Here is a 27,300-nt window from a genome sequence, read left to right on the forward strand (position 1 = left end):
CAAGGGCAGAAAGCACGGTCGTTCAGGGCTAAACCAAAAATGTATTGAAAGGATCAATTGATACCTTACACCTTCCATTTCTAAAACAAACGAGTAATGCAAAATAACCTTACAGTGAAAACAGCTACCAGTGTCAGAACAAGAGCGGATGGAAAACCTGGCCAGTGTTACGGGAAGGGTTTTGTGTAATACCCTCGGTGGTCAGAGATGCAGGCAGGGGCAGCATCGCTGCGGACAGCAGCCAGCGCCGAGCCCAGGGGCTGCGAGAGCCGCACAAACTGGATGGCTCTGCCGCCCCACCGACACGCCGAGTGTGACACACTCCGAGTCCCCCGGCTCAGCAGCGCTTTCCTCCACCATCTGCCAAAGGCATCGCTTAATCCGCAAACCTCCGGTCTCCTGCAGCCGCTTTTTCACGCTAAGGCTGCGGTACCGACCCAGGAGTACCGACCCGGCGGCGGGGACGGCGCGGGCCATGCACCTGCTGGCAACCTGCTGGGGTCGCGCACATCACCCCGCAGGTGGGTCGCGTCCCGGGCTGCCCCACGGGGGAAGGGGCCCCGGGAGGGACACAGCCCGGCAGGGGCCGGGCACGCCGAGCACACGCAGGGGCCGGGCCGGGCCGGGCCGGGCGGGCCGGGCGGGGCGGGCGGGGGGCGCTCGGCGCCGTGCGCATGTTCGGCCGTACGTCACAATAGCGGCGGTGGGAGCGCGCCCGGCCCCAGCCGATCGCGGCTGGTTTGAGCTGGTGCGTTGCCACAGCGACGCCGCGGCGCTATAAATACGAGCGCGGCGGCCGTGGCGAAGCTTTGTCAGCCGCGGCGCCCCGCTCGCCCCGCCAGCCCCGCTCCTTCCTCCTCAGCCGGTCCGGCGCTCCCGCCCGGCTCCGCGCACCGCGCCCGGCTCGCAGGAGGAGGGAGAGGCGGCTCGGAGCGAGGGGACCGGCCGCCGCGGAGGCTTGACAGCAGCTCCGGCACCGCTGCGAGGTGAGGCTGGCGGCGGGATGTGCCGGGAGCGGGCGGGCGGCGGAAGCGGCCGGCGCGGAGCCACGTGTCTGGCGAGCGGCGCGGCCCGGGCCGGGCGCCGGTGCTGCCGCCGGGCACGGGGAATCCCCGGCCGCGGCGGGGAGGCGGGAGGCTGCGGGCGGCTGTGAGCGGGCCAGATCGGCTCGCCTGGGGAGCATTGGCGGCGCTTTCCAGCAGCGGGGGAAGGGACGGCCCCGCCGTGGCCGCCGGGCTGTTTCCGGGGTGGGGAAAGGCAGGTGCGTGGCAGGAACCGGGCTTGAGGTGGCCGAGCTCGCCCTTGGGCCGAGCGGCTCCGGGGCGTTGCCCCCCTGCATACCCGGCGGGCACTGTCTTGGGCCGGCAGCAGATCGGAGAATCACAGGGTAGTTTGGGATGGAAGGGACCTTAAAGACTATTAGTTCTAACTCTGCTTACGGCAGGGACAACTTCCACTAGAGCCGGCTGCTCAAAGCCCCATCCGACCTGGCCTTGAATACCCCGAGGGATGGGGACGGAGCCCTTCTCCCGCGGAGCGCTGCTCCCCGCCGCAGGGTGATGTGAGCTGTAGTGGAGGTGCGCCCCGAACTGACAGGCGCTTCCTCGGGAAGCCGCAGTGCCAGGCCGGGCAGGCAGTGTCCCGCTGCCCAGCCGGGCAGCGCAGCCCCGCTCGGCCGCCTCAGGCTCTGCTGCGGGGCCGGGTGGCTTTGCAGGGAGAAGGCGTCGGTGAGCGCAGGGCAGCGGGGCCGGGTGGCTTTGCAGGGAGAAGGCGTCGGTGAGCGCAGGGCAGCGGCCCCGTCAGTGCGCTCCGCAGCGCTCTGCAGGCTCCGGAGTCGGGGGCGCCTCGGGCACCTTTTCTAGACGCGGCTTGGCTGTTTGAGTACGGAGCCTGCAGGCATGACTCAGCTCTAAGTACAGCTGCTAAACAGGGGAATGTTCTGGAGAATAAATTCTAAATGAGCATAAATTGCCTTTCTTCTGGGGAGCTGCAGACACTTTGCACACAGTCCAAATAGAAATATCCTTTGGGAGGCTACAGTTTGCATCTACATGATCGTGTTCTGTCTGTGTGCTGTGTAATTACACTGTAGTTAAAATTGGGCAATGAGGTGGAGATGGAAAGCTTGCAAGAACTTTTTAACAAAATCTGTTGTGGCCAGTAATAGTAATTTCCCTTTTACATGTTAAAAGTGCTGTTCATGCAGTTCTCTGAAGAGGGGAGGTTAAAATAAATTCTTCCTGATGGTGTTCACATCTCTTAATCACAGCTGAAGTCCCTGAACTGCTTTCTGCCAAGCTGCAAGTCTGTGATGAGATGCAACTTCTTAGTAACAAGCACCTTCCTGAGAAGTGTTTAATTTGCTATTTCTCATGGTCCTTTCAAAGAGGCTTTAAAGAGAAGACTTTAATCCAGTTTGTGGCAGAATTACCACTGCACGTGAATGAGAGCAGAAGGAGAATGAGGTTCAATGGATTGCTGGGTTTATTAGAAGCAAAGCTTAATCTAGTTTGAATCTCAAATTTGATTTATTTCTGATAAGTCAGAAATTATCAAAATGTACAAAGTAGTTCTTGTTGCCATATGGTTTTGAAGGTTGAAATGAAGTACCATTGCTGACGTTTCAAAGTTATTCAATAAAATTCAATGAATGTTATACACATGTATGGAATTAATGATTCTGTTGCTTTTAGAAACTTGTTAATCTGTAGCAGCTATAAAACATCCTTTTTCAATTGGTTTATAGCCAGACTTTTTGAAAATAAAGGAAATGGTAACATAATATTAGTGAATAATTCAGAGTTTGCGTAATTCTCAGTCCTAGTCTGTATGACTAGTTTGAGTGTAAAATTTGCTGAGAGAAGAAAGAGGACTGGACCCGTTACATGAAACCGTGTCTTCCCGATGAGTGACTTGCAATGCTGAGCTCTTTGAAAAGTAGCATGCACTCTGCTTAACAGCTTGATGGAGAATGCTGTTGTTCTGTATTTGGACTACCCAGTGAAAGGGTGGTCCATGGACTTCATGAGTCTTGGATGGCAGAGGAGTATGCTTTTGCTCTTTAGTTCTAGTCCTCAAGGGACTTTCTACTTGGCATGTAGATTTCTGTTAGCAATGGAGATTTGTGATGGACTGCTGTAAGATTTTGTTCTAAAGTACTAATTGGGATCCCTGTTAAGGCTTTGTGTGCAGGTGAGAGTTATGGACCAGTCTCAAAGTGTGTGTCTGCCACTCATGACAGCTGAGGTTCTCTTGTAGCTTGGAGGTCATGGGTAGAATAGGGAAGCTCTAACTTCCAACAAAGCAACTTCAAGGAAAACCCTGTTCTCATGTCTGCTTTATGCATAATCTGAACTGTATTGAGAATGCAGATATTTACCTGGCTTGGATCTAATGAGAGTTGGCACTACTCAGAAGTCATTAAAGTCTTGCATTCTGTTGGCAATAACAAGTAAACCCTTTCTTCTGAAACTGGTGAGCTAAAATAGTGCTTAGGAGTTGTTAAAAAAAAAAAAAGTCATAAGTAGACACTAGCCATAATATTAATAGCTCTGATGTGGAGGTGAAGGAAAAGAGAGCAGAAACTTCCAGGGAGCCAGACTAATAATAACTGACAGTATTTATTTGATTTTTTTTTTCTTTGAGGAGATTCAGAACATCATAGAATTGTTGAACAGAGGAGAATTTGTCTTCCAGCTAGAAAGATTATTTTGGCCTGCCTCCTTGGTTCTGATTACATCTGTTCTGTCATTATGCAAGTGTCTAATCTATGCACCTATTAGTGATCGCTGTAGGAGCTGTATAATTGTAAATTATAAGCACAAGTAGTGGTCATATAATGACTATATAAATCTAAGTGAAGTGTTGAATGTAAACTCTATGAATTCAAATTAAGTAATTAACTTTTTTTTTTTATCCCAGCAGTTCATACCCAAGTCCTTTCACACAAACCTGAAATCTTAGAAGTCATGAGTAACTTCAGCAAAGAAGAATTTGAGTTGACCTTCCTTGATGAAGGCTTTACTGCCAAGGATATCCTTGACCAAAAAATAAATGAAGTGTCATCTTCTGTAAGTATGAGGGGAAAACCACAACATTTCATGATGCTACAGACTTAGAAACTAATAGAACAAGTTGTCCTTGCAAATGATCCACAAGACAGCCCCCTAAAATGCTGACCTCTAGGCTTATCCTGTTATCTGTTGTTTGTAATGTTAAGATGTGTGTTTGCTCTAGGATGATAAAGATGCCTTCTATGTTGCTGACCTCGGGGACATTGTGAAGAAGCATGTGCGGTGGCATAAGGCCCTTCCTCGGGTGACCCCCTTCTATGCTGTAAAATGCAACGACAGCAAAGCCGTTGTGAAGACACTTGCTGTTCTTGGGGCAGGGTTTGATTGTGCCAGTAAGGTGAGATCTTGACTATCTTCTAATCTGTGATGTTGGTATCTGTTCAGCCTTACAAGATGCTTGTATAAAATTAAGCAAAACGAAGTGGTGTTGCTTTTGTTGTTCTGATGACATTGATCATCCATCTAGAAATATCTTCTGCAAGTGTAATCTGTTCTTTCTTCAGACTGAAATACAACTGGTACAGAGCATTGGTGTGCCTCCTGAGCGAATAATATATGCAAATCCCTGCAAACAAGTATCACAAATCAAACATGCTGCCAGCAGTGGTGTGCAGATGATGACATTTGATAGTGAAGTAGAACTAATGAAAGTTGCAAGGGCCCATCCAAAAGCCAAGTAAGTAATGCTAATTGTTCTATAATTCTTCCATGGGTTCCCAAGATACAGAAATACCTGCTTTATCTGAAACTCGTTCTTCATTAGTTTAAGGTAGTCTGCAAAACTGTGAAATAATAAACGTACTTTTAACCAATGAAATGTAACCTTGTAGAGTTTCCTGACACTTTAGGAAGAGATACACAGATCTTTAAGCTCAGTCTCATTCTGAGATCATACCTGCCTGCTGATGATGTCTGTTATACTGAAACTTAACTCCTCATTTTTTCCTGTTTCTAGGTTAGTCTTGCGCATTACCACTGATGACTCCAAAGCAGTCTGTCGTCTGAGTGTTAAATTTGGAGCTACACTTAAGACTAGCAGGCTTCTTCTGGAGCGTGCAAAAGAACTTGACCTTGCCATTGTTGGTGTTAGGTGAGCTGACAGTGTCTATCTGACAATAGAGATGCCTTTGCATGTGATGACAGGAGTTTATACAAAACTTCTTGACTAATGTGCCAAATAGCAACTGATATTTTGTATCTTTCTGTAGTTTCCACGTTGGAAGTGGATGTACAGACCCAGAGACCTTTGTTCAAGCCATTTCTGATGCCCGTTGTGTGTTTGATATGGGAGTAAGTCTAGTTCTATTTTCTCTGGGACCATGGCTCAACAGTTGTGGCAAAACTGAATGAAGTGTACAACTGTTATGGGGTTAAAAGCTAGCAAAGTCACTGACTTGATGCTGTAGGAATCTTATAGATCCTAGTAGCTTACTTTGACCAGCTTGGCAGTACTAAAATTGGCAGCTCAAACTCAAATTACTGTTACTTGAACATGTTTGCTCTGTTTCAAGTGTTAATGAAATGACTTCACATTACTTTTTAAGCTAATATGATAAATTATAAACTGACATAATTTATAAACTTTTCTTGACAGTGTTGCTGTTCATCTCATTTTAGGCTGAACTTGGCTTCAGTATGTATCTGCTTGATATTGGTGGTGGCTTCCCTGGCTCTGAAGATGTCAAGCTTAAATTTGAAGAGGTACAGCTTTGCTGAGAGGTTCTCAGTTGTGGAGTCTGCTTTGAGTGTTGATCTGGATTAAATAAAATCTTGTTTTTTCTGTTTGTATGCAGACACATTTTGCAAAAATGCATGTGCTTGGTCAGAAATGTAATTAAGAGGGAAAGAGGAATTAATCTGAAAACTAGAAATTAGAGGAGTTCAGTAGATACATAGCTAAATGACTGTACAAACATGCAGAAGTCTCAACAAAGAAAAAATGGTTTTACTTACAGGCTTGATTCTTACTGGCACAGACTTCTTCCAGTTGGTGCTGTATTTCAGACTGAATAGATGGGTACTGCTCCCAAATAGGGTGAAAGGGTAGTCCTGAACCCATACTGTCCTTAGGGGTGGCAGCGTATGAGGTCAGCATTGGATCTGATCTAGGTCTAGCTTTTGGATAATTTTTAGGTTGTTCAGTGTTTCCCAGTCTGCTTCACCTCAGTAATAGCTCTGCTGTTGGAAGAGGCAAGGGGGCTGCATATTGATGGGACTTCCACTTAAAGCAGTGTTGTTGGAGCACCCTGCCTTCTAACCCAGGGAGGTGTTAGATGTTACATATTAGCACAAGGATACAGTGGGTTACATAAAAATTTTTCTTATAATAGTGTGAGCTAACATTGTAGCCCTTTTGGTACCTCCTAAGGAAGTCTGGCTTCTCTTAGTGCAGTATGGGCAAATGTGAGGCATCATTATGTCACTGGGCTCCACGGTGTGATAGTCATGTTGTGTTTGGAGGCAGCTTCAGAACCTGGAAATCACTGTTGATAAAGGCAACTGAATTGCAGCGATGATGGTAAAGCCCTCTGTGTGCTTATGATCCCATGAGATGGCATCTTTAGGATTTAGTAAGCTGTGGAATAGTGCATAAATAGCAGCACTATAAGTGGACTAGAAATCAAATTTGGAGTCTGGGGACTTGCAGGGCATTAATGACGGTTTAATGAGCCTAGGAGGGGTGATTTCCTTCAGCATCACACATGACTTGTTTTGTTACTTAAACTTTAAGCTGCATCTGCACTTTAAGTGGCATCTACTTTTGTTGCTTTGTATCTAGTATATAGTAAATTTAATTGCAAACAAGATTTTGAATGAGAAAAAGCAAAAACAGTCAAAAGAAATTACAATAGATGTTAATAGAGGTTACATGTTTCACTAGTATATAATTTTGAATTTGAGGGTCTTCTTCTCAGACTTCTAAGGTAGCACCTGAGTAGCTGCTGAAATATTAATACTGGCATCTGATTTTTTCCCTAGATCACAAGTGTAATCAACCCAGCACTGGATAAATACTTCCCTTCAGATTCTGGAATAAATATTATTGCAGAGCCAGGAAGATACTATGTTGCATCAGCATTCACACTGGCAGTCAACATCATTGCAAAGAAAATCGTGTTAAAGGAGCAAACAGGTTCTGATGGTATGTAAATCAAGACCTAGACTTAGATCTAGCCAACTGTGTGTGTCTTTCCAAGCCTTTTTTTCACTGGTGTCTCAACTTCTTCCAGATGAAGATGATGCCAATGACAAAACTCTTATGTACTATGTGAATGATGGGGTCTATGGATCATTCAACTGCATCTTGTATGATCATGCACATGTTAAGCCAGTCCTGCAAAAGGTATGCCTGTTCAGAAATACCACATACCAGTCACATATCATGGGTGTAGGAGAATCCTTATCACAGCAGTCACTTCAGTTCACTGCTCCCTTCATGTTGCCAGACTCTGGTAACTTATGAAGAATGCAGTGGAATTAAGTTAAAGCCATAGGTGAAGAACCTGCAAGCAGCTCTTCCTTTTTTTCAGAGGTGGAATGTTACACCATGATATTACTTCTGGAAGCTCTGTTTTGATAGTCAAATAATTAAACTCCACTCTCTTCTTTAGCGGCCTAAGCCAGATGACAGCTGCTACTCCTGCAGCATTTGGGGACCAACCTGTGATGGCTTAGATCGGATTGTTGAGCGGTTTAATATGCCAGAACTGCAAGTTGGTGACTGGATCCTGTTTGAAAACATGGGTGCCTATACTGTTGCAGCAGCTTCTACTTTCAATGGATTCCAGAGGCCAACAATACACTACGTGATGTCAAGACCAGCATGGTTAGTAACTAAGTGTCTTGAGCCTCAGTACTTCTGAGATCACTGTAATAAACAGCTTGTATCTGTTGGCTACTCCTTAACAGGCAAGGGTAGTTTTGGTGCCACAGCTCATGTAAAACCCCCTGGTGTGGAAGAAGGCAGTGCCTCTGAAGGTTTTTGTTGTGTGGTTAAAAAAATGCTGATGCTACTAATTACTTTTCTCTGTTGTACACACTTATAGGAGAGATGCTTTTAAAGGGGTAATGTTGGGAGACTTCCCTTATCTGGATTCTAGTTATTTTCACTATTGTACAACATACAGAATCATTATGAATTCTTTACATTTAGCTTCTGTGACTTGTAATCAGAGACAAGTCAATCACAGTTATAATATGTTGTCTTCTAAATTAGTAGCTTATTAAATCCTGATGCAGGATGCAGGGATATTCAACAGTGTTGCTTCACAGTATGATCTCTATGTTTGTTTGAGAGCTATTCCTTGGTTTAGGTTGAGCTCTGGCTCAGTGCTCAATGCAGAGTGCTAGATCTCCAATGGAAGTTATTAAGCAGGTAAGTAAAGAAAGCAGGACTACGTTTTAAGTGCAAGAATACTGTGAAAGTGTTACTTAAACAGCAGTTTAAAGTAACCTGTGTGCTCTGCAGTGCACAACAGGTTAATGGATTTCTCCGTCTGTAAAAGGAAGCCCTTACCTCTCTACTGGTATCTGATCTGCCTGCTGAACTGGCAGAGGATTTTTGGGCAGAAGTGTTAGCCTAAAGCATGATTAGCTCTGCTATTGGGTTGTTTTTGAATATATTGAAAATCTTTAAGTTCAAGGGAATTCCTGACATAAAGTAAGAGGAAGCTTCCTCTATTCTTCTACTAGCTCTGCCAGTATAAGCAGGGTTTGTATTTCTTCTTTCCCTTAGTGAAACCTCCAGTCGATTGAAGCGTTTTTCAAAGCACATGAAGCTTTAGACTTCCTTTAACACTCCTAAACTGTCTAATTGAACGAAAAATGGCTCTGTGGGAGAATAATTTGCTTTTTCAATGTATCACTAGGTTGCTGTTGAAATTTAATACTTGGTCTGAGGCATGCTGAGCTTAATTATGCAAACATAACTGTAATCCAAGGCCACAGCACAGCCCTCTTTCAGGCCTATTTGTGTTTTCTGTTTTGGCAAGAGAATTCTGTGATAAAGGCTGGCCCTTAACTGAGAGGCATGCATCAGTGAGATAATGCAGATCTTTCTAGGACAGGCAAAAGTCTTTTGGAATGTTATCTACAAATTCTGAAGGTGAACAACTAAATTTGTGACTAGAAACTATGTAAGATAAAGGACAAGATGATTACATTTGTGTAAGTAAAATCCAGTAATATATGAGGAGCCATGCAGTGGCACAACTTGTTTGCCTTGCATACCTAAGATAACTAGAACTATAAGATGACACCAAGCTGAGTGTTGCTGTTGCCACCCCTCTGGGATGGGATGCCACCTGAGGGACCAGGACAGGTTTGAGAAGGGGGACCATGGGAATCTCATGAGGTTTAACAAGACAAAGTTCTAAGTGCTGTACCTGGATGGGGGCAACTCCTGGCATGAATCCAAGCTGGGGGATGAGCAGATCCAGAGGAACCCTGCTGAGGAGGACTTTGGGGATGCTGTGGGTGAGAGGCTTGACCCAGCCATGTGCCCTTGCAGCCCAGAAAGCCAAATGTGTCCTGGGCTGCATCCAAACCTTTCTGTGAATCTATGAACTAAGTCCAAAAACTCAGTCAACTGAATTTCTTATGAGGTTGTGTTTTAGTACAACTCCTGTCTGAGTATGGAAGGAATTGCTTGGTTCTGACTGGTCTGGTCAACTCCTTTAAAATTCTAGTCTGTTATTCATACTTTTCCTTGATTCAAGTTACCCAGTAATGTGAGGGTGTGGGATAAGTGACAGTCAAGTTGTCAGGGATTTTCACATCTGAAATTCTAAACTATTGAGCACTAAGTTAGTAAATCTGTATAGCATGATGTATACAGATGTAGCTGTATAGGTGCATCTTTGCAAATCTTAATCCTATACAGAAATGGTAAAATCAGCTTGGTATGGGCACTTCCTCTAAAGCTTAGCCAGCCACAAGTGACCTGCATGGATTCTGCTTTCATTATTTTTAGTTTTTTAAAATAATATCGGGTTTGCAGGTGACGCATAAAGAATTCATTTCATACTCACTGGCATTTAAAAAAAATGTACCTTACATTTTTAGGTAGATTGCTGTGAAACAGTTTTTGACTAACTTTTTTTTTTTTTTTTCTAGGCAACTGATGCAGCAGATCAAGGAGCAAGGGTTCCTAGCTGAGGTGGAGGAGCAGGATGTTGCTAGTCTGCCAGTCTCTTGTGCCTGGGAAAGTGGAATTGAATATCCAGCAACTTGTGCTTCAGCTAGTATTAATGTATAGGTAATATTTAGTAACTAAGTGCAAGGTTAGGCATTGAATTTAGGGCATTTGGGGGACTGTTAACTTAATTGTTGGTAGAATTTTTAAGTGTTTTTTTTAACATTTAGGTTTGGCATAAATGCAAGAAAAATGACTAGGAGATGGGTCACAATTATCTGTGTTCCTATGGAAACTATTTGAATATTGTTTTATATGGATTTTTATTCACTTTTCATGTATGCTACTAAAGACTGACCCTCAACTGTCAAACAAGTATTTGTAGCTTGTGTATGGCAGAATGGGCTAAGCTTAGTGCTTTGTGACCTACCTGTTTTAAAATAAAGTATATTGAAATAACTGGTCCTGTGTTTCATTAATCTGTAGAACATAAATGTGTCATGGATGGCTCTTACAGCATATATGAGACCAAACCACATGCTGCAAGCCCAGAACTTATTAATAAATGGATCTCCCCTACCCTTGCCCTCCCAACTGAAGTGAAGGGAACCCTCTCAAATGGGTAGGGAAACTGAATTGTTGTTTTTCATATGTGGTTAAAAGAAGGTTGACTATCAACAAATTTAATACTGTGTGAATTCAGATTTCTTTTTCACTACTGAACATGTGTGTATTAAGTTGCACATTGCAGGTTCAGTGCAGTGCTGTTTTCTGTGAGCTAGTCTACAAGTGCTGTGGCCAGCACTGGTGGCTGTTTATAAACATACTAGTTATTAATGAGAGAATACAGCATAGGCTCCACAAGTGGCACACTGCTTGTTATGTATGTGGGAACTAAAATCTGTTACAGGAAAACCCAGGAAGCTGAAACTGGCTGACAGGCTCTCTGGCCTGTGTTGCCTAGGCCTTTAGTATAAAAGAGATAAGAAATGGAACTTGATATCTTTTGTATGTGCAATACGATTAGAACTCTTAAGAGGTGTGCTACACTTCTGCCTTTGGATTAAATGTGATAGCTCCTAGTATTTACTGCTTAGTGTCATCTAATACAGGGGCTGTTGGTGATAAAATAGTCTGCTTATTGAAGCAGAGCATTCTGACTTATGTTTAACCTATGCTAGTTTGCTGCCACTTTTTGCACTAAAATTAAAAGGATAAACTACTTGGTCCTAGAGCTGGATTTGATGTATTTGCCAGAAGGCCCTGGACTGCAGGCATACCATAGCAAATGCCTGATGTGGAAAGAGAAAGATCTTAATGTATCAAGTAAATACTTAAAGCTTAAGCTAACTTGGAATAAGTGTTAAAATTTGAAAGGTTGTCCAAAGGTTGGTGTTGCTGATAGAAACAGTGACTTTAGCAAGACGAGAAATAAATCTGGTTTTCAGCTGTGTACAAGCAGCTCTGAAAGTCAATGTTTAACCTCCATTCTGTGCTTCCAGCAGAAACTCTCCATTAGCTGAATTAGTAGGGTAAACAAGATTTATGGTACCTCATTCCTGAGTCTCTTGAAGCATCCCAAGTGACTTTCTTTATTTTTTTTATTCCCAGCTTCAAGCTTGTAATTAAAATAGCACTTGCCTTTATGCTTATGCATATGGTAGACTCCAGTACATACACATAGTGGTGCCATAGCCTTGATCTCATAGAAACACACTGCATCCAAACCAGGGTTTACGTTAGCTTCTCCAAATTCAACTGGAAATGTAGTGATTCTTACATGTAAACAGAGGTAGTAAATGGTAACCAAATGTTAATACTGAAACAATTCCACATCTTGCTCTGTGAGAGCTAAGTGCATTTGAACAGGTAGGCAGAAAATACACTCTGAGGCGCTGCAGTTGTCTAAAGGAGATGTAACTACTTTTTCAAAGTGCATATTTGAAGGTTGGGGCTGTTTTGAGTCAGAAGGGAGTTGAGTTGTAGTGAGACCTTATATGATATGTGCAGTAGCACCTACTGTCTTGCTGGGCAAGTGGCACAATCTGCCTCCCTCTACTTGCAGCCCATGGAGACCATCTCCAGCAGGTAGTTTGAAGGCAATCACTTATGGAAACTAGTTAGTGAGCTTCACTGAGAAGAAGTTGGCAGGCTGCCAGTTAATTTCTTTATCTGCATTTAGCTTGATTGGTTATTTTAGCCATTTCACTGGGTTTTGTCTTAAAAATGCAAAATGTACATCTCTGGTGGAGGCCAGAACTGTAGAAACGTGCTAACCAGCATTTTGATCAATCCGATGTTCCACCAAAAGGGATGTAGCTGACTGTAGTTCTTTACCTTTCTCTCCTATGGCAGATATGTCATAGACCTGGCTGATGCTCTCTAAGCCATGTCTAACAAGTGTGTCAAGTGTTTAAAAAGGCTAATCTGAAGCATGTGTTAAAAAACCCCAATGGATTTTGCCAAGGGAGTTTTAGTACTTTCTGGAAGTAGTAAGTGTTTACAGTAATGCTGGTGTGTCTTTAAGCAAGACTTAACTTTCTCAGGTTATGCTGAACATATGTTCTGGGCTTTGGGATACTTCATCTCACAGCTTCCTGGCTTCTACAGAATCTTAGTTGCCCATTTGTTAATTGACTTTAAAATAACCCAAGTGACAGTAGTTGGTGACCATGGGCATTCCCTACAATCCACAGCAGGTAAATTTGTTCCTTGCTGGAGCGAGGACCATGTAGGACAACAGAGACATAACAAAGTAAGAAGTGAGCTCCCCTTGACCTCCCCTTGATGGCCTTTTGGGACATTAAAGCCTTTGTTCTCTTTTGCTGTGTTTATTAATCAAATCCAGTTGTTCTAAGTGCACATCTTAATTATTCCTCCCTGGGGCAGGCTTGTCTGATACAGGAGGAAGGGAGGAGCTGCATGCCAGAAAAATTGAGATCAGCTGCATCTGTCTGATGTAATTAGTTCAACAAATATTAAAGTTGCAGCCAAGAATAGCTTATGCCTTTCAGCTTGCTCCTCGCTAGCCTTGTTCTGTGTGGTGCTCTGCTTGTCTCACCGTGGGCTTTGCTGGCACATTAGCAGGGGCTGTGGCATCCCTGCTCCAGCTGTCCCTGGTGCTCACTCCACTCACTGGCACCTGTGATGGTGGTGTCAATTCTCTTGGGATCACATGTGTAAAACAAAAAATATTATCTGAGGAAAATTCCAAGACATCTACCTGGGATGGCTTCTCATCACCCCTCTTCTCTTTTTGTATGGTGAAGATACTCGAGATCTAACTTGAGGTGTAGCTGAGACCTCGTATTTAGTTCCTGTGTAGCCATACATGTCCTGTACTGGAGTTCAGCTGATACTCTTTGGTGCAGAGGTAATTTCATATACCAAAAAAAGCTGAGAAACACTCATCCTCTGGAATTACATAAGATAGTAAATCAAAGGTGGAGTTGTTTTAGGAGAGATTGGAGAATACTGACACAGAGTGATAGGAGGTAAGGGACAAGGGGAATTTGCTGATGGCAGCACACCGTGTGACAGATATCCCTTGTCTTACTGCATGACCATTTAATTCATGTTTTACTTTTTAAACTGCTTCTAGGCTACCACATAGGCCTTGCAGACAAAGTGTCAGTGCATCACTGCCATGGCAGAGTCAATTCTGCTGCCTCACTTTCACCAGCAGAGAAGCCCAGAACTGGGAGCAGCCCTGAGCAGGGACCTCATGACTGCACCTGCAGGAGCAGAAACAGACCTGGTGCTGAAGGCAGTTCTGACACAGACCTCATCCCCAGTAACTACTATCCTTTAAATACGTGTTGTATAACTAAACACTGCATCAACTTGCAGCACGATTTCCCAATCAAAACCAACCCTCTTCCACAAAAAAAAAAAGGTAAGAAGATCATTATCCACAAATTTTGCAAGAGGAGCTTAGATGAATATTATTTAATTGATGAAAAGAAAAATATCAATCATTGCAATAATTATTATTTTTCATTTTCTCTTGAAAGAAGCACTGATCAGTAACAACAGAAGTGAGAGATACTTGCTTTGGAGAGTGTCCCTGGTTTTGAGTGCATCACCTGCTTTTCTTTACAGTTTGAAGGCACTTGGTATCTCCATAGCCATGATCTGGTTTCAGTACCCATGTCACAAATGCCTGCAATTCAAATTTGTCTTAAGCTCATTAAAGCACTGTATTTGACCACCCTAAAAATACATTGAGAGTAAGGAGCATATATTGGGGCTGGGACTTAGGTTTTGGCAAGCTTTGCTCTTGCTCCTCAGTTGGTTTTGTAGTTCTCAGTACAGAAGGTGTTTAGAGTAACTCAACCATGGTGGTGCCACTTTTTGAAGGCTGATGATGAGCACCTAGAGGGGCACAGCCACCAAGATGATGTTGCCCTTTGCAGGATCAGTCTGAGGGTGAAGGTGAGCACTTTGGGCATGAACAACACTGGCTCCTTGAGTCCCCTCCAGCATGGAGAAGCCACATGCATTACAGGGAAATCACTGACAAAGGGAGCTCCCTCAAGGGAGCACACTGCAGTCTTGTGTGTCCATGTAGTCTTGCAAGTATTGCTACAGTTCCAGTAAATATTAGACCCTTATTTGAATGTGTTTCTTGATGCTTACACTGCAGCAACAATTTTCTTCTATGTGCTATTCTTTGCACGAAGACAAAAGCATTAGCATACTGAACCCAACCCTTCTTTTTCTCACTCATTTTAGGAAGCTGATCCCTGGAAGTCTTACCCACAGTATTCCCACAAAAAAAAAAAAAAAAAAAAAAAAAAAAAAAAAGTGCCTTCCAGTCATAGTCTCTTCAGTTCATGCTCTCTAAGTGCTTTTCAAAGGACTAATTGGTTCACCCTGCTTTTGTGGTATGGAGCCGACTGCCATGTTCCAGTCCAGAGAGCAGAGAGCAAGGCTGTGCAGCAGTCCTGGAAGGGAGAGGAAGGCAGAGACACTTTCAGAACAGTGATGCAGAGACCAGTGCTCCCAGCTGGGTTGCTGGGATGGGGAGGCTCAGAGTACCTTGAGAACTCAGCAAGCACTGAGTTTCTCAGCAAGGAGCTGAGAAAGGGCAACTGTAGCAGCTCAGTACAAAGAATTCCCAAAGTATTTTACATTATTTAAGCTACCTTGAGACAACAGTTCCCTACTGTGTGAGAACAGGATTTGTACATTCAGTTGGCTTAAGCATCACCTTTTCTATTGGCTACTAAGCTCGCTAGCTGGAAAAAAGAAGATACTGGCAATCTTGCAAAGCACAGGATTGCAATGCTTGGAACAAGATAACATGGATGCAGTTTTCAGTAAGAAGTGCTGCTGCTCTTACTGTGAGGATAAGAAGAAAATAATCTATTGCATTGTTAGATTTTTAAAAAGCCTGCTTAAGAACTCCATTTACTTGCTGTTAACTCTAGTTCATCAGTATCAACAGCATTTTACAGTAACAGCTCAATAAATATTTCTCAGCAATGGCTGTCCCACTTCTCTGCAGTCAAAGTATGCATTAAACAATTAAAGCATCTGATTGAAGTGAAAAGCAAAAGAAAATCCAACTTGCCAGAGACTGCTCACTCTGGGGAGGGAGAATTCTCCTGCATCTGACAAGAATGGCTCCCAGACTCCTTACAGGTCAGGTACCAGGGGCTCACCTTCTTCTGCCATCTGGGTTTCATCCCCCTGTGGGTTATTTGGGCAGTCTGGTCTAGTGGACAGGCGTCCCTTCCAGAGGCAGGGTGTTGGAAAAGTCGGTCTTTAAGGGTCCCTTCCAACCCAAGCCATTCTCTAACTCTGATTGTTTCTATGATCATACCTGGCCGCAAGCAAAGCAGAGGTGTTCCTCTGTGACTGGAGCCAAGGGAGATCCTCCCAGCGATAAGGACGTGCTGACTAATTAGCCGCACAAAAGCCCACAAGATGGAGCTCAGCTCAAAAAAAATTCATCCAAGCAACTTTGTCGGTCAGAGCCAGGGAAGGAGGAGGAAAGGAGTGAAACGGAAAGCTTTCAAATGAATCCCACACTCCCGATGTTAGAGCACAGCATGGGTGAGATGTTACAGGAGAGAACAATTGCAAATAAGAAAGTACATGGCAAAAGTATGTACAAAGTAATAAATAAGATATTGCATAGCTCAAAAAAAAACATACCCCCAACCAAAGGGAAACAGGAGGTGAGAGTTTTAATACACAGAAAACTTCAAAAAGAGATGGGGTTTCTTTAATTATTTATTAAGGCTGTTACCTCAAATGTTCTGTCAGTTTCCAGTTTCCTGCTTGGAGCCCAGTCTGAGGCTTGGTTCTTTCAGCAGCTATTTCTGTGATCACTTTTTGTCTTCTCACTTGCTGAGGTCAATTTAGGTTTGCTGTTGTCAGAGTTTTGATGGTTTTTTGGGATTTTTTTTTTTTCTTTTTTGAGTAAGTGCATGGAACTGATTTATGCCACCTTCTATAGAGCAGCTTGGCAAGATTACAGATGTCAAGTGCCAGTGGATACTAGCTGGAAACCTGGAAGTCAGGCTGGATGCAAGGAGAAACTTGCTTCATGGGGACAGCCAGGACTAATGGGGTTGGCCAGGCTCCATCTCTGGAGGATTTTGAGACCTGACAGATCAAGGTCTTGAGCAGCCCTGAGCTGATCTTGCAATTGATCCTGCTTGGAGCAGGAGCATGGGCTGGAGACCCCCTGAAGTCCCTTCCAACCCTAGTGTGCTTGTCACTGCCCTGCTCCCCAGTGGGTCTGGCAGTGCCATGGGGCTGAGCCCTGCAGCACAGTTCCCTCAGTTCAGCAATGGGGTTTGCCAACATTACCAGCCTTGCCTGCCTGCCCCTATGTGGGGCTCTTCTTGTTGAGGGTTTGTGCTCCAGTGCTAAAATGGATCTAAACTGGGCAGCAGCCTCTGGGGAGCTGCTGAAGGGAGAGGACCCACTCCTGCCTAAAAAGTAGCAAGGAAGAACTGGTAACAGATGCTAAACCAAAGAGACAATATTGCCGTTGGAACAAAGGGAAGAGTTTCATCCTGCTCCATGGTGTGAACAAGATTCCTCACCCAGGAGCCCCGACCTTTATAAGGTGGCCTCTCATCTTCCTAGAGAAATTCTCCTGTGTCCCCAGCTGAATGTGCTGATCATTGTGTGCTTCTCCTCCTGGGGAGAGCTGCAGACATTGGAGAGAGCAAAAGGCTTCAAAAGCTGAGAAGCCAAGAGACCTTAAAGGATACTTCTCCTGGTGGCTCAGCAGAGGAAAGCTGCAGCAAAGCAATAATGTGGGCAGAAGCAGCCGGGGAAGGCGGTGTGGGTGCGGGCCGAGCGGGACCGTGGCTAGATGGCAGCAGCAGCCCGCGCCAGCGTCCCGCTCCTCCCGCGCCCCATCCCCGGACTGCGAGTCCGGCTCCTGCCACCGGCTCCCGATCGGCAGCGCCAGGCCGGCAGCTCCGGGACCTTCCCAAGGTTGTGCTGAATGCCCGCATACTACATTTTTGGGAGAAGAGAGGAAATGTCTTTATTACCAGCAAATAAGCTGACTGGCACTGAGGCAAGCTGAGCAGGAAACAGAGCTTGCAGGGAAAACATAAGTCCTTAAACCTTTGGCTCTTGAGCTCAAGGAAAGATGGTGAGGAGGGAAGAGTTCAGAGCAGAGAGGCCCAGTACACCCTGCCCAGGGTGCATCCCTCCAGGTGGGTTGCCAGAAGCTCCCTGTGTTCTTCTGCCCAATGCCACCAAGTCCAGGGGTTTGTGGGACACAGCGGAGACTCCCTGAAGTGTCTGCAACTGATGAGAGATAAGGGCAGGCTGGAAAAGTGAGGGTTCCCTAAAAACCTCTGCAGCAGATGAGTCCAGCCATGCCCAGCTCCCTGCACTCCTGACCAGACAAGCATCCCATGGCTCAAGGAAGGCTGGAGACAGATATCTTACAGTGCCTATTGCATGTGGGAGGTGGAGGTCACCCCTTACCCAGGGCTGGACACCTTCATCTGGGAGTGCACTTGGATGCACCCCAAGACATGCCCTGGGAGAAGCCCTGAGTTTCTCCCACTGCTGTTGTCCCCTGCAGAAAACCACCCTGCTTGGGCAGAGGATACCAGTGGGACTGCAGCAAGACAGAGCACATCTCTGCTGCTCTGGCCTATTGATACTGTCCCCAGTAATGCATAGGGACCCTCTGCAACCACCCTCTGCCATCCTGGCAGCTCCTCTATTTTTCCTGAAGGTCTGTGCACCAGCAGAAAGGAAGAAAGGAAAGAAAAAGTGAAAAGGGGATAAAAACCCTAGCCTGGTCATTATTTATTACTATGAGTGTAAAGTGATTAATTGCTGGTATCTAATGAGTTTTTTCTGTCCTAAGCAATACCACGCAATAAAGTACAATTTATCTTTGGGAGAGATAGACGCAGCTGAACTGATACCAGACTTAGGACAAAAGAGGATTGACGTCACCCTCAGGAGTCCTGCAGCAGATGTTTGACATTGTCTCCAGCCTCAGGCCAAAGGTACAAGCCTGGTACACAAATTACCGAGGCAGATTCTCTGGCCTGCATTAGCTGTGGGGTCAACAGGGGCTGATCAAAATGTTCTCTGCTTGCACTAGGCAGCTGGGAAACCTACCACTGCTCTGCACAGGTATTGCTGATACTGTATGCCATTTAGCCAGGTACCAGCTGCCACGTAGAGAGTTTAAACTGTCAAGCAAAGAGATAAAGGCACAGAAACATGGACACACAGGCTGCACGGGGGGACATGCTGTGCCCGAGCAGGGGTGGCAGGTCCTAGAGGCCAGGGTAACCCCATAGGATGAGCGTGATGCCCAGGGAACCATTTTACCCAGGTCAGTAACATCCTAAACTCTAAGGCTCTCCAAAAGCTTCTTTGTCTTGCAAGGTGAGCACTGAGTTGATATTTTCAGACCTCTACCCAAAGTGATCCCAATACCATTTAAATTTTGACCTCAAAGTGTATGAATGGTTAGAACTACTGTTTTTTAGAGTCCTTTTTTTCCTTTTAGTTAATATTAGGTAACTTAACAAAGCTTTAGTTAATGGGTAGTAGCTTTGCTGCCTCAAAATCAGTATGTGGAAAAATTTCTGCAATATTTTGCTAATATCTAATGATCCTAAACACAATCTTGTATCACCAGTAAACTTCCTTATATTTATCTATCTATCCATCCATCCTCCTCTTTTCAGACCATTTAAGAATGTGTTACCTCTTCATTCCTGCAGAGATCACAGATTTATCAGGCACAACTTCCATCTGTAAGAGCTTATTTTATCTCTTCCCTTTATACAACCCATTTATCTAGCATCTGCAATGTCTGTAATTTGCTAGAGTTTCTACTAGATTTTTTTCTGGTCCAGCTATTAGGCTTACTGATTTGGAGTTCCTTATTGATTCCCTGGAACGATTAAAAGAGACCCCAGCTAATAATTTGGTATCATATTTGCTGGAGGCTGATTTTAAAAAGAGGTTACACTCTCATCCTTCTGTTCTTTGTGTGCACTCAGGCAGCTACCACCTGATCCAAGCAGTTCTTTCTGTTCATTTTAGCAGGCTGTTGGAAAACCTTTCCTGTGGCATTTCAGGTGGCAGCAGCTCCTCAGCCTGGGTTGCTGCCACCCATAGCAGTGGTTGCAGCTTTGGTTAAGGAAAAGAAATTAAATAGCTTAGCTTCTCACCACCATGCTGGTGGCATAAAGAGTAAAATATCACTATTCTGGGATGAAAAAAGAAGCTTGCTACTTGAAGATACATGGATAAAGTTAAAAACCTGCCTGGGTCAAATACTTTCACTTCAGCTCTTCTCATCTGTATGAAACCCCTGCTTTCCCAGGTACTCACTGTGCAACTCCATCCTCTCTTCCAGGGCGCAAGTGAGCATCTATGGGCTCCAACTCCTTGTAAATCACTAGTTAGTTATCCAAGGTGGCCAGTCTTGCTAAGGCTGTGGTCAGTTCTCTGAAGTACCAATAATCCTCTCAATCCCATGAGCAGAGCAAGTGAACTTGGAGCTGTTTCCGGAGGCCAGCCCACCATGCCAACCCCTGCAGCTGGGTATTAATACCTCCCCAACATCACTCTTTTTCATATTATAAACAACTTCCCCTGTTTTTAAGGAAAAGGCATGGCCTGGAGGCAAGCTGGAGAGGAAACCTCATTGCTATTCAATGATGCAAGTGGCTTCATACCACCAGTGGGACAGACTCCCTCACCTTTCAGGGCTTGATTAAGCACTGAAATCTGTGACTTACAGGGTGTGTTGAGACGCTCAGAAAAATCTACCCACTGTGGCAATGAGCTTCTGGTGCAGGTGAAGAGAGGATGCAGGCAGGGATGACTACAGTGCTCCAGTAGCACCCCCCTACAGCACTTAGAAATCCTTTCCTTCTGCATCATTGTCATACACAACATGACAATGTGCCATTTTTCCTGTTTGTGCCCTTTTCCTTCGTACACCCACAGCAGAGAAACCAACTGATCCAAGCTTGGCAGCTACTTCTCAAAAACCATCTAAATTGAACCCATTTCCTAGAAGCAGGTTTCTCTTATTTAAGCTGCTAATTTGTCTTTATTGCCACAAGGTGAGGAAATGACTAGTGATTGAAGGGTGATTGAAATCACATTACTGAGGAAGGAATCAACTTCAGCAGTCTATCTTCAGAAAAAGCCTTTAAGACAGAGCTGTGCTGCTGATGGAGGTGAAAATTATGAAGTGACTCAGACTTCAGGACAGAGGTGGGAATTGTTCATACTAGGGAAGAACAAGGCAACCCCAGAGGCAGGTCATTTAGCCTTATCCTTAGGAAAGTGCTTGTGATTATAAAGCAGTGCAGTAAGGAACCACACTGTCAGTGCCATCAGCTTCGTGCATTGCTGGTGGCATCAGATGATGGACAGTTTCAAGGAAGTCCCCTTGCCACCAGTGCCTGCTGCCTGCCCACAAGTTCAGCTTGGGCTGGCTTGCTTGGATCTGTGGGACACCCAAAGCAAGCAAGCATGGGCTGCTGGGGAAGTTACCACCAAATGGTGCTGGCTCAAGCATGAAAAGGAAGTTTAGAAACACATGCCACACAAGGGCACTGACACTTGTAGCTGGGTGAAAGAAGCCTAAAAAAAGGCAGCTGCCACAGAAGAAAATAAAATTAGAAAAAATATGGTGTAAATGCAAGGAAGAGCACAAACCTTGCTGGTTGATGGCAGAATCACAGAATATCCTGCATTGGAAGGGGCCCACAAGGATCCTTGAGTCCAGCTCCCAGCCTTGCACAGGACCATTCCTAAGACTCACACCATTGTTCAACAGCATTGTCCAAACACTTCTTGAACTCTGTCAGCCTTGGTGCCGTGAGCTTTGCTTTGAGAATCATCTACCAGAATATGGAAATTCATCATAATTTTCCTTCACAGTCCTCTTTGTCCCTTTCCTTGTATTCTAGGTGATGCCAGATTCCACCAAAAAATGCAGGGGAGTGCAAAGCACAAGTGCCTTGAAAGTAACTTTGCCAGACAATTTATAGAACAGGGAAGAGAAAGAGAAGACTTGGGTCCCTTCCACTGCCTTGGCTGGCAGACCATCCCACTCATGGCTGCACTCATGCTGCTGGGCAGAGTTTTATTCCTTTCAAGCATCCTGCCCAGTGTGGATGCTGTGAACTGTGCACAGAAAGTGAACATAGGGGGTTGCAAAGTCACCCAAAATAGAAAATGGGCTTTCAACAAGTTGCTTTCCTTTGAAAGAAAAACAAAATTAAACTTCTGGCTCCTTTTTTTGTGTTGCCATAGCAACTGAGGTGTCCTTGGCCTCTGCTGTGTAGAGAGCATCTGGATACCATGTGGTGGGCATTGGAGGGGCCACATGGAGGTGCAGCCAGAGTAGCCAGCATCTCCCTCACAGGCACCCCAGGAAAGAATCACACTCAAAGGAAAAAGACCTTTTTTTTTTTTTTTTTTTTTTTTTCTCTGCGGTTTCTAGCAGCGGTGCTGGCAGTTATTAAAGGTCTAAGCAGGCTTGGAGTTGTTGAGTTTCATTCAAGAGAGCAATCCTGAAGGTTTTACCAATGTGGCCCATGATGCCTTGGTCCCAAAAGACATTGGATCCTCACAGGACAGCTGGAGTCCCACTTGAGGAGCCCTGCTATACACTGCAGCTGTCAGCAGGTCCCGCAGGGGACTTGTGGTGACATGCCTGAAGCACCAGCAGCTCAGTGAAAAGTGGATGTGGAATTCCCTTTCAAGTAATTCAGAAGGGTTCAACAGCTGCTTTTAAAGCTGACTTAAGCCACTCGGCTTAAACGTGAAGTTTTTCTTTTACACACGGTTATCTTTAGCCCCCAGGGCTATCCAGGTGGGGCACAGCAAGGCTATGAAAGCCAGTTTCCCCAAAGATCACATTTCTCCAGAGTGGTCAGCGTGTCTGCCAGCAGCAGCTCCCTCAGGCCTCACTGCACACGATGCTGGTGACAGGGAGGAAGGTGCAGAATGGGATAAACCCTGGCACCTGAAACCTATCTCAAGCACCAGCACTGTCCAGGGTGTGCAGGCAGCCCTGCTCCTCGGTGTCACCACACACATGCAAATGGCACTGCCTGTGTCCTTTAGCAGGCATCAAACCTGCTTGTCGTGAGCCTCACATCTATTAATATTTCATAAAGAAAGCAGCAAAGGAATAACCATGGCTGTGCAACACTAACATCTAAATTAGCTGAGTTTATTTTATTTTCTCCAAGGAAAGTGTCTGTAATGTTTGTGGTTTGTTCCTGATCATTAATGGCATATTAAGGCACAGTTGGTGCACCCACCTTGTCCCTGAGGAACCAGCTGCCAGCACTGCGCCTGCTGCCCATGCATCCACTCAGCAGTGGAATTTGTCCTGAAAAGGGTCCAGGAAAATATTAAATTAAAATATTAAAGAATAAAGAGGAAAACCACATGTGTTCAGTCATTGCTACAGCCCCAGGAGCAGGGTGTTTGTTCACACCAGCAGGGTCTGCTGGGACGGGGGTGGGTCTCTTCTCCCACCCCGTTTTGCGACTGAACCTTTGCATTAGAGCAGGGAGGCTGAAGCTCCCACACAGCAACCCAGAGGCAGCTGGAGATGGGAAGCCTGCTGCTCTTACAAGCTGCAGCAAATGAGGGCTCAGTGTCTCCAAGAGGATGATACTCCCAGCTCCATGCTGTGATGCTCAGCACATGGCATTTCCCCAGATTGTTCCCAAAACACTTTAAAAACCATTCACAAAGACATCTTGCTCCCGAACAACCCAAATGAAACACAAATTTTAGCTTAAGGCAGAGGATTATCTATACCAGCTCTGTTTTTCCCTAACTCCATTCTGTTTCTCTATAAGAGGGGATGAGCCAATATCCTAGTGAGTTAGCTGGCACTCTCCTCTGAGCCTGGGCATCTCAGTGTTTCTTCAAACAAGCCTGATTTCTCTTATTGCCCATTATTCCTGTTTGGTTTAAGACCTGGCAAGAAGCACTCTAGCCCTGCTCCACAGATCTCCAGCACAGAGTCTCATGGCTATGTGTAAAAGGTGTGGGATGGGCTCAACCTGCAGCCACTGCCATGGCAAAGATGCAGTAAGAAAATTAAAAGATGCAGTATAACAGTTCTTAGAAGCAGGAACAAGGGTCCTACAGAGGTGAAAAGGACAGGCTGCATGTCCTTTGGAGTTCATGAGTGCTGGTGCAGGCTCAGCACAGTACTGACATGGCCTGGGTTACAACCCAAACCCCACGGGGGAGGAACAAGATGTTTCTTCTTGCAGTACCCACAACGGAAGCACCAGGGGTAATAGTTTGCGTCTTCTTGTGCAAACAAGTCAAGGAAGGATTAGAGGTGTTTTAATACATAGAACAACTACATGGCTGCTCTTGTGAGTGAGGAAAGATTGGAGCAGAACCACCCACAGCCACAGCACAGAATTATGCAATCATTCAGGCTGGAAAAGACCTGCAAGGTCATAGAGTCCACCACTAAACCACAGCCACATCTACACATCTTTTGCATACCTCCAGGGATGATGACTCAATCACTTCCCTAGGCAGCCTGTTCCAATGCTTGATTACCTTCTTAGTGAAGAATTTTTTTCTTATATTCCTAAGCCTCCCCTGGTGAAACTTGAGGCCATTTCCTCTCATCCTGTTACTTGTTAGTCATCCCCACCTGACTACAACCTCCTCTCAGGTAGTTGTAGAAAGCAATAAAGTCTCCTCTCAGGCTACTTTTCTCCACCTGTTGCTGATAAAAATCTAGATTCAATCCTGTTTCAATGTGTATATATACCCACATTAGGCTTTAAGGATAGTACTTGGAAACTAAAAAGCAAAATGTAAATAGTAACTGGAAAGTTGTCTGTGTCCTGACCTGGGAAAATCAATGACAGTTTATGTTGTGGGTGACTTTGACATGATGGGACCCTTAGGCAGGACTTGTCCCTGCTCCTATTCTCTGCTGCAGAGAACCCATCATCAGTGCTGGGAAAGAGAAGACACAGCCAAGTGCCAGGGAAAAATGGGCTCCCTTGCTTACACCTAATTTCCTGCAGAATGGCCTGGGTGAAAAGGCAGCTGATCATGACCCACCCAGGCCCCAGCAACACCAAACACCAAGGTGTGGGGATGTGTGTAGAGAGGAGCAAGGAGGGGATCCTGCTTCTCACCTTCATGTGAGAGATAATTCCCTCTAGTGACAGCCCAATCAATACAGAGTTTGTGATAAATTGTTCTTCCATCTGGAAGGGTCAGCTAGCTCTTAAAATAACCCACCCAACTGATGGTCATGACCTTGCCCACCTGTCCCCAAAGACACCAGGCTGCTGCCATGACAGTTCCTTGCCTCCTTCTGGCAGTGGTTTCTGACTCGTGTGACATGGCTGAAAGCCTGGGATTAACCTGACTCTCTGGTGAGGCACTGGTTGCCCTTTAGTCACAGTGAACATGAGAATGTTCAGAAGTGTGTCTGCATCCAAACCACCACACTGCATACGTGTAGGGAACAGGTAAGGGCTGCTTGCAGGCACACTGCTCCAGAGATGCAGGCATATCTCCAAAGCTCCTACACAGAAATGCTCTGCTCTGCTTTCCCACCCTTTTCTTTCTTTTCAATAAAGCATCTCTCCTCCCAAAAGAGATAACAGCAATTATCAGGTTCATCAGCACTGTATCTGCCATGGTGCAGCACAGGGAGCTCAAAATGCCAGTCTGCCCACTGGACCATTAAAGTCGATGGCTGTTCCTAACCTTTAAATATGAATAGAGCCCTGCATAATGGATCGAGGACTATCCATGGAGACCATCTGCCCCGTGCTTGCAGAAATGTTCACGTTGTTCTTCACAGGAGTTTATTACTCAGAGGCTAATGCTAAAAATACATTGCAAAGGGCCTGATTTAAAAACAAAGGGCTAATTCAAACTTGGCATGGGAGACACCCAAGACTGTACCCAAGCACCTCTGCCAACCACGCTGGAGTTAGCCTGCAACCAGACAGACTTAATCTGAAAGGCAATGACAGAATTCTGAATTAGCTTAACAAGACCTGCAATTCATACAGAGAAGCCTGAATTTATGTAGTAATTAGCCAGAGCTTTCAGAGTGTTAAATATCTCCACGGCGAGAAAATAATCACATAGGTTATTAAAGTAAGGTAAAAATGGACACAGTGATGAGATTGTTTTGTACTAAACTACTTTTGCTAAGTTTGTCTCCATTTTTGACTAAAAATACAATTCTTAAAAACACTTAAACCACTTTACAAGTTGAAGTTTCCTATTAATCACCTGGACTTAATTTCCCAAATGATTAACCACTCTACACAATAGTCCCTTTATGAAAGACATTCCTGGGAGCCCAACAAGCAGTAAAACTCTCTTATCTTTTCATTGATTTCTCAGTTGGTTTCGAATTCTGCCAGTATCAACATGCAAATGACATCTTGGAGAAGGAGCCTGGAAATTGTTCTCCCTTCTGAGTCCTTGTTATCAGCCAGGAAAGCAGAGACATCTTCCCAGAAGCTGCTCAAGCAGAGACAAGATGATCAAAGTTACCCAGTGACTGTGGATGCACAACCTCAGCCTCTGAAGCAGGTCTGATTTTAAGAGAGCGGCTTGGCAGCAGCAGATAAGGCCCTTTCCAGTACTTAGATGGCCTTTTAATTAAAAGGTTCCCCATATCAGAAGCCACCTGTGGAAAGCTCAGCCTGGTTGGGCTTCAGAGCATCTCTCATTTTCCCTGGGATGCCATGCACGACCACCTTTCCTGGGCATCTTCCTTCACTTCTTCCCAAAAAGCAAGCTGGGAGCATCTTACATAATTTGTGACAGTCCCAGTCGGAAATGAAATCATCTTGCCCTGAAAAGAAGAAACTCCTTAAAAGCTATGAAAACAGTGATGGATAACTGGAAAAACCCTCAAATCTAGGATTGGCAAGTTTGAAGAGGCAAAGGGAAAGACAGGAGAAACTGGGTCCAATGAAGCAGGACACAATCTCAGTGTCTGCACAGGGCTGTGCAGAGGCTTGTCAGACTGTGGTGGGCAGCAAACTCCATCATGGATACTTCAGCCTATTTCAGAGAAAATATTGTAACATCAAAGAAATGGGAACTTTCTAACCTCTAAAATTTAGAAGTTTTTCACTTTCTTTCTGCTAAAACAAGGTAGGCTTATTTATCAAAATTAGCTTCTGTAAGGAGATTTTTCTTTCTCCAAATGAGAAGAGTTTGGGCTTTATTAAACAGCTACTTAAACTTGCTATTCACTACAGTCAGCAAAGGAAATCAGAAGAAGTGAGGTGCCAGGAAAAGGCAGTAATATTTTCACTTAGAAAAGCAAATGAAAAAGAGCTGCTGCATTTATGAATGCTACAGCAAAACAGTTTTTGCATCTTCGGTACCCAAGATATCATGCAATGCTTGACTGAAGATATGCCTGACTAATTTTAAAAATGCACAAAAACAAGGGTCAAATGCTGTGGTCCACGTCAGAGGTACCATCCCAGGAAAAGGTAAAAGACATTTTTTCACACTCTAAGAATGATAGAGAAATGATAAAGCCCATGGTGGCCAATTCACATCTAAACAGCTGCTTTT

The 27,300-nt window shown here is 44.9% G+C and overlaps 1 protein-coding gene across 2 annotated transcripts; it reads left to right on the forward strand.

Moving 5' to 3' along the window:
* Nucleotides 1–704: 704 nt before the first annotated feature.
* On the forward strand, nt 705–10,665 carry ODC1 (ornithine decarboxylase 1). Of its 2 annotated transcripts, none has more exons than XM_072926365.1 (11): nt 705–986; nt 3,922–4,070; nt 4,237–4,410; nt 4,577–4,749; nt 5,029–5,163; nt 5,282–5,363; nt 5,691–5,774; nt 7,053–7,215; nt 7,304–7,416; nt 7,685–7,899; nt 10,188–10,665. In XM_072926365.1, exons 2-11 carry the CDS (start codon nt 3,969–3,971, stop codon nt 10,327–10,329), a joined length of 1,383 nt encoding a protein of 460 aa, XP_072782466.1. In that variant the 5' UTR covers nt 705–986; nt 3,922–3,968; the 3' UTR covers nt 10,330–10,665. The 2 variants fall into 2 exon arrangements, with proteins under 2 accessions (XP_072782466.1, XP_072782465.1); XM_072926364.1 differs by having other exon boundaries at nt 706–986; nt 3,925–4,070.
* Nucleotides 10,666–27,300: the final 16,635 nt, after the last annotated feature.

The sequence above is a fragment of the Taeniopygia guttata genome, chromosome 3 (genome assembly GCF_048771995.1).
Source record: "Taeniopygia guttata chromosome 3, bTaeGut7.mat, whole genome shotgun sequence".
NCBI classification, from domain to species: domain Eukaryota; kingdom Metazoa; phylum Chordata; class Aves; order Passeriformes; family Estrildidae; genus Taeniopygia; species Taeniopygia guttata.